General features: G+C 40.0%; 1 protein-coding gene across 1 annotated transcript in view; it reads right to left on the bottom strand.

The window, feature by feature from the left end:
• Window positions 1–868: 868 nt before the first annotated feature.
• The window catches only part of col14a1a (collagen, type XIV, alpha 1a), a 150852-nt gene continuing 139774 nt past the window's right edge, over window positions 869–11946 (bottom strand). The window contains exons 44-48 of the mRNA XM_042424334.1: window positions 11085–11151; window positions 10717–10908; window positions 8124–8201; window positions 6854–7009; window positions 869–2457 (exon numbers count right to left, since the gene is read on the bottom strand). Of these exons, the coding sequence (XP_042280268.1) occupies window positions 2141–2457; window positions 6854–7009; window positions 8124–8201; window positions 10717–10908; window positions 11085–11151 (810 nt within the window). The 3' untranslated portion in view covers window positions 869–2140. The remainder of the gene's footprint in view (window positions 2458–6853; window positions 7010–8123; window positions 8202–10716; window positions 10909–11084; window positions 11152–11946) is intronic.

The following is an 11946-nucleotide window of genomic DNA, read 5'->3' as shown; positions in this document are numbered from 1 at the left end:
TTGTCCATTCTGGGCTGTAGAAACAAGGCGGTGCAACATGGTGGGCTATGTGGATAGAGGATATGCTCCATATGTAGAAATAAAGGGCTCGTTCTAAGATAAAGAAAACACAACAATACTTATTTTCAGGTGATTATACCCTAATTAAAACATACTTATGAATATTATATTCCATTTCTGCCAAGTCTGTTCCACTAGATGCCACTAAACTCTACACACTGGTCCTTTAAATCCAGCAGTAAGTTCAGTTGGCTGTAGTTTCCTCTTCTCAAAACTGGCATCAAGTCTTGACTGGACTTCTCTAATTCATCTCACCAGTCATAAAACTAAAGCCAGCATCATCAACATAGACTCCATCCTTTTTCTGTGGGGAAATAACAGTGTCCATCTCAGTCGTATTAATCTTGACACAACCACAGCAGACATAAATTATCCAGGAACAGCTTGAGTCTGATCAGAAGGAGTCACATTCTGTGGGTTTTCCTCTGATTATGCAACCATGAAATGATCAGTTCTGGCCCATAAAAACATGACATCTGTTAGAGCTGGTCCTGACTTTGAAGGCTTGTGGCTTCACAGAAAAAAAAAACTATTTATGTGTTACTATGACAACATTCATGTCATCATTGTGCTTTCGGTAGAAGTGACTTTCATCAGGAAATCCTCAGCTTTCCTTCTTGTCAGTGTGTGAAATAAAAATCAAATCTTGTTGCGTAAATTGTAAAATAGGCTAATAAACAATTTAATACATTCTTGTTAAGCAGTTTGTTCTTTTTTTTACCTAATATTGTAAAATCTAGATTAAGTTTGATCTTTTTATCCTTTTTTTGTGCCATTTAAGTTAAACAAATGACTTAAAACACAATTCTGTTGTCTCATTACAGATTTATTGATTATAAAAGCAAACAAAATAGAAAATAAATAAGTTCATATCATACTAAGGGGCAGGTGGTGAGACACATTCCTTGTTCTAACTGGTGAAAACAGACCGCGGCCAGCTCAACAGCTCAACTTTTGGTTACATTTAGTGCTTGTTTTTTCAGACTGCAGTGCAGGACAGGCAAAGTTTACACTTGTGGGTCAGTCCTTATTGGTTTTCACAGAGAAGCAACAGAGTGTTTTGAATAATAACTGGATCCAGGACTTATTCCAGCAAGAGGTCAGAGGTCAACCAGTGAGCAAACAGCCTCCAGAGTGAACAGACCCCGACTTTGCATAAGACTAAACAAAACAAACAGGGGCAGCTACAAAAAACACAAAACAACACAGATGAGTCTCTTAAATTCAGCACACATCTTGATAATTTCTTTGACCTGACTCAGGTTTGTGATAACAGAAAAGACATATTGGTATACTGGTAACCTGATGTTCTCCATGAATAAAACTCATAATTTAAAAAGTAATAAGTTTGAGTGTTGCACAGTGTTAAAGTAGCAGAAAACTGATGCATCTGCTTCAGTCTACAGTCCTTTGGGGGGGAAAACGCCAATATTAGCTCAGCTAAAAACTAAAAAAACTGGCAAAGAGAAGCAAACAACACAATACTGTACGGAAAAAAATCACTTCAAAAACATTAACACACATGAAATAAAGACAGCACAGAAGCAGGGGAAAACATGTTTCGTCGTTATAAAAAGCAGCCTGTACAAATGGTACCAGCTCATCATCCGTGATCATCTAGCTAATTTACATACGACCAACACAAGATGCACGTGTCCAGTTACACACTCGGTGGTTGGCTCAAAGGAGACATGCAACTTCACACGAAAGAAGGGTTTAGTCCTGAAATCAGCTGTAAGATGAGAGAAGTGGTCTTACCTTTACATTACCACTGGACGATGCTAACATAGATCAGGCACTTTTCGGACCCCCCACCCCCCCCTTTTTTTTCTTTTTTTTTTTTTTTTTTTTTTACAGAGATATCGTACAAGAGTCCACAGAGCTATTTACATAGTTTCACCAGGTGGACAGAACCACTGGATACACGGGGAGGGAGCGGGAGGGGGGGGGGGGGTCTCACCACAGTTTCAGATGGGGGGGGGGGTTTCAGTTTGGACATTGTGTATGTGTGTGTCAGTGTCTGGTTTGTTTGTGTGGCGTGCAGGGCTCAAGCACTTGAGGTGAGTCCATCCTTCTTCCTCTAAAGTCCTCCTTCCTCGCTCTCCTCCATGACGACGACGTCACGTGAAAACCTCCTGGCGACTCCCGGTGACCTCAGCTCCACGTCCTCGGAGTGGGTGGGGCTCGAGCGGTAACCATGGCGACTGTGAGCCAGCGGGGAGGGCTGTTGGGGGTAGTACTGAGGCGGGTAACCGCGATAATAGGGGTCCTCTTCCTCGTCCTCCTCCTCACCCTCTTCGCCTCCTTGGTCGTTGTTGTAAGCCACTGCAGCAGGGTTGTACGGCTGGTTGTAGGGCGGATTGTAGGACTGGTAGCCACCGTGAGGCAGTGGTTGGACTGGGTGGGGTGGTGGGAATATTGGGGGTCAGTTGGAGAGGAGGTTTCTGGGTTGCCACGGCTAACACATTAAGTTAAAGCTGGCTTTGGGACTACGGGTTTCAGTTTGTACCACCACCATTGTTTAGGAGCAGTTAAGAGGCAGCGTGATATTAAAAGCTACAAAACAAGTTGAATGTAAGTTTGAGCAGAAGCAGGACAAGAATGGGAAGCATGCACAGGTTGGTGATTTTAAGCAGTTGACAGGCTGATATGAGCTCCTTGGTCTTGGAACCCAAAAGTGTCCCAACGGATCAGGTTAGTAAGGAAGTGAGTTAATGAAGTTCAAGAAGAAAAAAAAAATCAGGCTTCTACCCTGTATAGCCCAGATTGGATCATTTCACAGAAATGAAAGGATCACATCTGGATCACATCAGGGGTAAAAACCGGAGTTTCCGCCCAGTTTATATGAAATGTACAGATAGAGGGGTTGTTCAGTAATGAATGCAGCCAATCAGCATCACAACATCTCATCACTAGTTAGCTGATTCATCTGGCTTTGAAGGATGAGATTAGCTTTGAAGAGATTTGAGCTTGAAGCTGGGTGAAGTGGAGGCTGCAGCAGCAAAGCGTTGTATGCATGAGTATTTGTTGACAGATGGCACTGAGATCAGTGGTGGGGATCATCACAGCAGCATTGAGGGGGTTTTTTCTTTTGGTCTTGTGGGAAGGTGACCAAATCCAATTTTGTCTCTGAGACTCTCAAGTGATGGAGCAGCCAGATAAACAAACCTATTCTATCAAGAAATTTAAGTACATTGTAGAAAGTAATCCAGTTTCTATTCATAACGAGGAATCGCAGCATCATGTGTGTGCGTTTCTAAAAACTTAGGAGACCAAAATGAGGGCTCAAAGTTGCCTAAAGTCCTAAAATCTTAAAATAGCTGAATAAAAATATTCAGGCTTGTTAAATTTCTAGATAATTTTAGAGAAAAATGAAGTGTACGTTGCAAGAAAAGTAATTTAGAAAATGTAGGTCTCCAGAGAAACAAAATTTAAAAAACACTGCTGCAGGGATTAGAGGTTAAACACCGGGGTCAGGAGTAATTATCCATCCCAAGAAATAAGGATGCCTCGAGGGAGTCATTGAATACATCAATTTCCTCAGTTTCTAGTCTTATTTACAGGGCATGGAGGGAGGTGAGCACAGGAGGAGGAGAGGAGGACGATTGGAGAATGCTCCTCAGTAATCATTCCCATAGTCCTGTTGAACTTCAGTCAGAAAGAGAAAGATACAGAGGGAGGGGAACACAGGGAGGATACAGAGTCAGAGAGATGTTACATCAGGAGGAAAACCTAAACGACACCAAAGAGTTAAACCTCTCAAACCGCACCGACAGAACTTTACCAGCTGTTGGGTTGCGGTGTTGGAGGTAGAAGAATTAGTGTTGGAAATCTGCTTCCCTCTTTTAGAGGAAACACACACCCTTAGTCATTCTTATAATAAATTTAGCTCAGATAAATATTAAGACATTCATATGAAATGTTTAGAAAGATGGAAAACGTGTCAGATCTCTATTTCTCTTTCTGCACAGAAGAAAGTAAAAATAAAGATTTCTAACACAGAAAACAGTAGTGCAACATGTGTTTGTAGTTCAGCGAATACCAAGAAAAGCTGAGTCAAACATTGGGAGAAGTCTGCCATTTTCTGCAGATACCACAACTGCAGTGTTTTATATACCATTACTCAAAATATACTCATCTAAAGGTGATGGGTAGCATGTGGGAGAGCTACATCAAAGTATTAATTCAGTGAAATTATGTCTTAATAAATAAGACCTATGATATGCAAAAGTAAAGTATTACACAGCTAATGGCAGGATTCTTGCCATTTTTCCTACTAACCACAAGTGTGATAACCTCATAGAGCTCTTTTTTTTGGTTTCTTTCCAAAAGTTACATGAAAAGATCAATACTTCTTTCGTGTTTGTCCATTAAATATGAAGCTACAGCCATGTTTGCACAAGCACAGAGCTAGGCTAACCATTTTCCTGCTTTCAGTCTTAATGCTGAGCTAAGCTAACTGTCGGCTGTTTGCCAGACATATATGAGAGTGGCTTTGCTGCAAAAAAGCAAACAAGTGAATTTCACAAAATGACAATCTATTGCTTTGAAGAACAAGACCTAAGATATGAAGGTAGTGATTAATTACATATGTTAATATTTTGTTCTACTTTTGATGCCATTTTTGTATCTACAAACATTTCCAAGATACGCTCAATGTTGAATTTAGCCTAGCGTAGCTCACTCTCAAAAGAGGGAAACGTACCTTTAACCTATGACAAAGAAGAATAAACTACATTTACACGTTTTATAAAGCTACTTGTTTTTTTGAAGAAGTTGCAGGATGACCACCATTTCACCTGGCTAAACCTTTGTAAGGTGCTTGAAGCATCAATGAGTCCAAACTTGATAAAAGAGATTTCTGCACACTTAGATCTATGCAGTATTTCACTTTATTTTGAGCTTTCGCTCTATCAGCCCTTCATCAGAGCATACATGATTCATGTATGCTCTGATGAAGGTCAGAGCATACATGACAAGCTGTTAGATGTGTAACGTCCCTGCTGAGATCCAAGTGTGCGGAAATCTCTTTTATCAAGTTTTTCTTTTAAGAAGTTTAATTAAATTCAAATTTATTTTCTACAGTATTTGTTTACCCACAGCCAGGGCAGTGGAAACAGTGATTTAAAGAAAAATGATGTAACCCTCTAGAGATTGTGTATGTTCTCCGGAAAACGTTAAGAAAATGGTTCTTGCTTGGCTAATGAAGGTTAAACATTGTATTCCTTGTCTTCAAGCAACACTGACACTGACCCTGCTGACATCCAGTAACGCCTCGTTCACAGAGCTCATAGCTTTAGGCAACAATGTGTTTTGAGAATATATGGGAAAATGTCAGTAAACTGAATTATCCCTTTAGAGGACAAAGATAAACAAAGCACACTTAAAGGCCAAATTTTGGGCTGCTATGAGAGGAAAAATGTATTGCACATACTGTATTTTATAATTGCAGTTTTCCTTTTAAGTGGTCAGGGAGGGAGCGTTTAATCCTCGCACAGTTCAGAAGAACAGGCAAGGCTCTTTGAAGTCATAAAACAAAATAAAAAAAAAACCCTTCTGACTGGAATCCATTTATATAAAATAAATCTGTTTGATGGATGAAGTAATGTCTCATCCATCAGCTACTTTTAGCAGATGATATATCATCAAGACGACTTGTCAGAAGCTGTTAGATGTGTAATGTCCTTGCTGAGATGACCCAAGACAATAGAACAATTAAAGTCCTACAAGGTCCTCATCAGTGTGAATATTCAAAGATGTCCTGCGTGTGTGTGTGTGTGTGTGTGTGTGTGTGTGTGTGCGTAAATCGTATTTTATTAGATCTCAGTACAGACAAACACCTCCAGTCTGTAACACGGTTAACTCCTTAATTCATCAATGTGGACCTGAATATATAAACTTCACAGTGGAACAACTATAAAAGGCAGATTACTCTCCAGTTCTGTGAGAGGTTTATTAGAACAATAACTATCTCAAAGCCTGCTGTCACTGTGAAAACAATATTTCAGTGTCTTATACTATAAAAGCTGTTTTATAAGATGGAAAGACTGGGCAGGGTTCAACAGTTTAAGGTTGTGTCGATAAATTAGCAAATATAAGAATAAAGTAAATTATGTCTTTAGTAGTAACACTGATGGTTGCACTTAACATGGTGTTTTATAAGTGTAAAATAACAGAATTGAATTACTGCTCAGTTGCAAAAGGACAAACAAGGACAACATGAGGTCTAAATAAACAGCAGAGAATGTTTTAGTAAAGTCTGGATATTTTGTGGTTTGACTATATTCAGGAAAATATTCCAGTCAAGATGTTGTTTTTGTTTCAATGCCAGTGTGGTTTCGTATTAACTTGTCTACAGCAGTGGTTCCCGGACTCCGTCTGTCCATTTGAAGCAAAAAGAATATGATTATAAGATTTTCAGGAACTTGTCAGTCAACCAGTCATTTCTGTTGTGTGAATAAAAAACGAAAGCAAAATTTTGCCCAAACTGCCAGTTTGGGACACAAAGGGCTCTTCTGCTGTACTGAATTTGAATAGTAACAGCGCTCAGCTCTCCTGTTTGTTTATTGTTCCCAAATATAATCAGATAAATTCATCTTTTGTTCCACTCTCCAGTTTTCCTGGTAATGCAGACCCTCTTTCAAAGCCCTCCAGTTTGGGAATGACATTTAGCTGATGTAAGAATGTGTTTGTCTACACTCAATGCTGCGACCCAAACACGCCCTCTTGGTTCAGTTTCATGTGTTAGAGCATCAACTAAAGGCTTAAATAGTGTCTGGATGATGGTACTTACCTCCAACGTTGTATCCCAGACATGAGTTCTGGTCACAGTATCCCGGTGGGCCAGCTGGTCCGGTGGTACCTGGGTTCCCCGGCCTACCCGGTGACCCCGGGTTACCAGGCCGACCGGTAGGGCCCTGGCTGCCTGTTCGTCCTTCACCTGGCAAGCCTGAGGATTCAAGAAAAGTCTGCGTGAATAGATGAGCGTGTGCATAAAATCAGTCATCAGTAGGCATTTTGTAAAATGACAGCGTAACACCTGGTGAGCAGGGATAAGAAGGAGAGAAAAAAGTGGAAAATAAACTGGCATCCTCAGTCAGCGTACTATCATCTCTTTAATCGCTCCTAAATCCCTCTCTCTGCTGCTGTAACAACATGACATAAAAAATTAGGGGGCATCAAACACTTGCTTGTCATTTCAGGATAAGGGAGATGATAGTGAATCTCCCGAGGGAAGGCGCAGGAATAACAGTTCTTAGCTGAAATTTAGCCGGAGGGTTCTGCTTTATGTTTACACAGGAGAATCTGCCTCCATCAGGACTCACTTCAGCACTCAGCAGATATATGAAATCAATATTTTGGGGGTGTTTTCATTTGCCAAGTGCTAAAATTATCATCCCACAAATATTCCGGAAAAGCAAAGAGGATAAAGACAGAGTGCTCTCCCCCCTGTAGCTCTCTCTCTCTCTCTCAGAAAAGATTTCCATTTTCACATATTGAAGTTTTTGGATTTTTTTTTTTTTTTTTAAGTTGTCTGATCATAGAAAAGTTTCCAGGGAGTTTTGTCAGCTTGTTCTGTGAGTATTGATCGCACAACAGTACACAGAAAATCCCAGCACTGACATGTTTTCATAACACAAACCTCAAACTCCACAGCGCACGGGGAAATCAATACAGAGAATTATATTCATGGTCCAAACCGCCTGCTTGCTTTCCTCAAACGGAGATTCAACAGAGAGTAAAGTAAATCCAAAACGCATTAAGTCTCCGTGCCATTTAATTCTATTGTTTCAATATTTGAAATGTTTTGGGTTTTGTTCAAAGGAAACACGATGAAAAACATTCCACACATAGTACAGTAGCTCCAGCTCAGTCACAGTCTGAAAACACTAAAAGCAAATGTTCAGTAACACAATCGTGCTGCTAAATTATCAGATTCTGAAGTCGCTACAGCATCTCAAAACCTTATTTAAACCTGGAAGGAGAATAAATATGATGAATTGAGTTGGTTGTGCATATCAAGCATCCTCTGAACTATGTGTGTCTGTGTGTGTGTGTCTTACCTGGAGGTCCAGGTGGTCCTCGAGGTCCCTGACTCCCAACACCTGGACTCCCCCTCTCGCCCTTCTCTCCTAGCAGACCTGGAACACACACAGTTCAAACAGATTCACATTTAGGTGGAAGTCACGTCAAGTTTGTTGCACACACAGCCTCTTGATGGTTTCTAAAGGGTCTGCCAGCGGTATTGATTATCACACTAGTACATTTACTCAGTGACTGCATGCAAGTACAATTTTGAGGTACTTGTACATTACTTGAGTATTTCTTTTTTTTATTATATCCCTCTACTTCATTACATTTCAGATGGAAATATTGTTCTGGTTACCCCACTAGATTTATTTGACAGCTATGGTTACTTTTCATATTAACATTTGACAAAAACACAGCTTATAAAATACAACACATTGTTAAAGATTAAATTAGTGACTCGCAACTGTTTTTGGCTTGTGATCTCTTCAGATGTGTATGAATTGTTTGCAGTTCCACCAAAGAGTGATTTCCCCTCTAAACTTCTCACATGGTTTCATTTATTTGGGGCCCAAAGAGGAAACAATATTCAGTATATTACAGAGAATAGTTCAAAAATAAAACAAATTTGTGCAGTAGAACTTAGTTTCTTCTTCTTTCTAACTCTCATTAATCATCTCAGACCTCCCAGGTTTATCTCTTGACCCTTCGGAGGGGCCCAACCCCTAGTTTGTTAACCATTGGATTGAATTACCAACAGTATAATTCTGTTTGTGAACTGATCACTAATAAACTTTAACATTAGCGTCAATTTGCAATGCAATAATATATTGATCATAGGCACCATTTCAGAATGAGTGTTTTTAGTTTAATACTTCTTTAATTTGAGTTAAGTAGGAGTTTGAATGCAGGACTTTTACTTGTAATAAAGTATTTTTACATTGTTACATTGGTACTTTTACTAAAAGTAAAGCATCTGCGTATTTCTTCCACCACCACTGGACTATCATATCAACGGTATTATATTGCAAATATTTGTCTGTCTAAATGTGCTGGATAAATTTTGTCTGGATAATCAGTCTAATGAAATGTATGATAAACCCTCAGAGAGTCTGCTCTGTGTCGCTGTCCAGTGGTGCAGATGTTTGAATGACCTAATGGAATATTTTTCGTACTCTCTAATATTAGAAAACCGCATAAAACTAGTGATCTGCAGATTTTCTGGCCTGCTTAATGCCTGTCTTAATCAATTGAATCAGAGGAAGTAATCAGAATGATGCTGAGGAGAAAACATTTGACATTTACCCCTACCCTGGCAGCCGTGATGTTCTTCTTTTCTGATGGCTACTAGTTGGTCCATAGCTTGTCTCAGTTCACGATATTGTATAAGGAGTCTAATTTGTCAATTCTACTGAAAAACAGAACAAACACTTTATAATTTATCTAAAGAATTGGTCCCTTAGTGAGCCTGAGTGCAGTTTTCTTTCTGATTTTTGTATCAGCTTAACATGGAACACCTGCCTTAATAATAATCTGTCCAATTTTTTTAAACAAGTCATACATCTTTTTATAATATTTGGCCTACTCTGGTTTCAGTTCAGCCCATAAAACAGTGAGGTGTGTATATGTGTGTATGTGAGACCAGTGGCTGCAGGTCATAAATGTTATTGGGGAGAATCAAAAGGTCTGAACCGCAGAGGAGGAGGAAACCATGCTGGACATTTCCTGTCAGCGCTTCGACTGCTCTCAGCTTTCCTAAACCTCTGTGTGCAGCCTCATTCGATATGTAACGCTAGTGTGTGGGTTGCATGTTTTAGCGATGAAGACGATGAAGATGAAACTGCCTTATAAAGGCAGTTTCTCCTCTGTGGGCCTGTGGCAAATGAATGACCTCATGGATATTGGAGTCACTGTCTTCTGGCCTGGACTGAACCTCGCGGGAGCTCTGACCCAAACTGTGAGTTTGTCTGGTGAGTCAGAGAAGAAGCCAGACCACAAAAAGCAGCAAACAAGCAGGCAGGTTGAAGGTCCAACTGCAGCAATGGAGACTTTATTTGGATTTTCACTGTCTATTCAGTAAAAGTCCCCAGCTATTGATGAAGGGGCTGTTGAAGTGTATCACAGCAACAAAATACACTAATACACAATTTCAGTCTTGGCTATGACCATGTTTCCCTCTATCAACAGACAGCAACAGGAAACGCAGATATGGTGAATGTGGAAATGAAATTGGGATGAAATTGGGATGTCTGCTGCTTGACCTACTTCCTTGCAAAGGACAAACACTTTCCTATTGTGAAGAAATCTGGTTCTCTTAAACTGCACTCCACATTTTCTCTGGCATCTGATTTTCTAGTTTAGTCTATCACCTGCTCAGTGCAGTAAGGGCAGTCTAATACATACTCAAATGTTTCCCCACTCTTTCTGATGCTAATATGAAAAAGAGCATGTAGTTGTAGTTGTGTCTAGACACAACACAGACAGTGAAGAAGTGATGATGGACTGTGATCAGTCTGTATATTATTGTATATCACATATAAAGTATATTTTTCCTCTGTCTCTCTCTTGACGTGTTGCTCATCCTGTCAGTATTTTGTATACACGTCCTTAAACATCCTTCTCTCTCACCTCTCTCTCCCGGTCGTCCATTCTGGCCATTGGTACCAGGGAAGCCTGGTCTGCCAGGAGGGCCTTGCTCTCCCTGAGGTCCTGGAAGGCCTCTTCGACCTGGCTCTCCTGGCGGCCCAGGTACTGTTCGGACTGACACTGCAGACTGGACAGGGATCTGGTTCAGGATGGAGTTATAGCGAGACAAGTGGCCTGTGAGGAGACAGAGAAGAATGGTTTGAAATGATTCAGATTTCACTTTCTGCCATTTTGAGAGTGTTTTTATTGGTGTGAAGTGAAGAGAAGCCAGTAGAGGTCAGAAGAGACACTTTCAGCAAATAAATGGTGCTTAATAAATGTGCTTGTGTTAATTATTGTTGATTACTCACTCTGGATGAGCTGTTCACACACTTGCCGTGCGATGGCACGCACCGCAGCTTGGGATTGCACATCACCCTGAATAACAAACGCGAGGCTCTTAGTATCACACAACCACTTTTCTATTTGAGCAACCACAGGAACATAAACTTCCAGACAAGTGGTTAATAAATTGGTGGGCGTGTGTTGTTGTGGGTGTTTTAATGAGCGCATGCCACCTTTATTCCCTACTCTGACGCCCCTTATATTTATACTGGCCAGAACAGATAGCACACTTACCACAGCAAAGTAGAGAGTTATTGTAAATGACACAATTAAAGCCAAATAAAAATTTAATCATATAAAGTATTTGGGCACGGCTTTGTTGACTTTGACTGTGCTTCCTCCAAACTGTGTTGGTATTCTGCATAATTACACATTTTAAATCAACAAATTGACTGCTGGAATTAGCAGTGGGAAATATATTAAACTGAACTGTGGGTGTCCTCATTAGAGAACAGTGTTGAGGTCATTTCTGTCTGGATTTTAAAGGAATAAAATCACCCACTGAGAAACTTTTGATATCACTTAATATATGATACAATAGTTGTTGGAAAGTACCAAAATGTCTTAATGGGTGGAACTATGAATGGAGTGAAGAGCGTATGGACGTACTGTGTGTGAGACTCAAATGACAGAACCTGCACTGAAGTCTGACTCAGGTCATGATTTTCTTGAGACTTAATCTGATGTGTGAAGGGCCATACTTGATATTTAATCTAGTGATTTAAGACAAGAGTTGGAATTGAGTTGATAACTTCAAAGGTTTCAAACTTTGACTTTTTTGCAATTATATCACTGAAACTAATTTTGAAAAGGTATTAAACTAATATT

Source organism: Thunnus maccoyii, chromosome 10 (assembly GCF_910596095.1).
Source record: "Thunnus maccoyii chromosome 10, fThuMac1.1, whole genome shotgun sequence".
Lineage (NCBI taxonomy): Eukaryota > Metazoa > Chordata > Actinopteri > Scombriformes > Scombridae > Thunnus > Thunnus maccoyii.
This window is presented reverse-complemented; position numbering and strand designations above follow the sequence as displayed.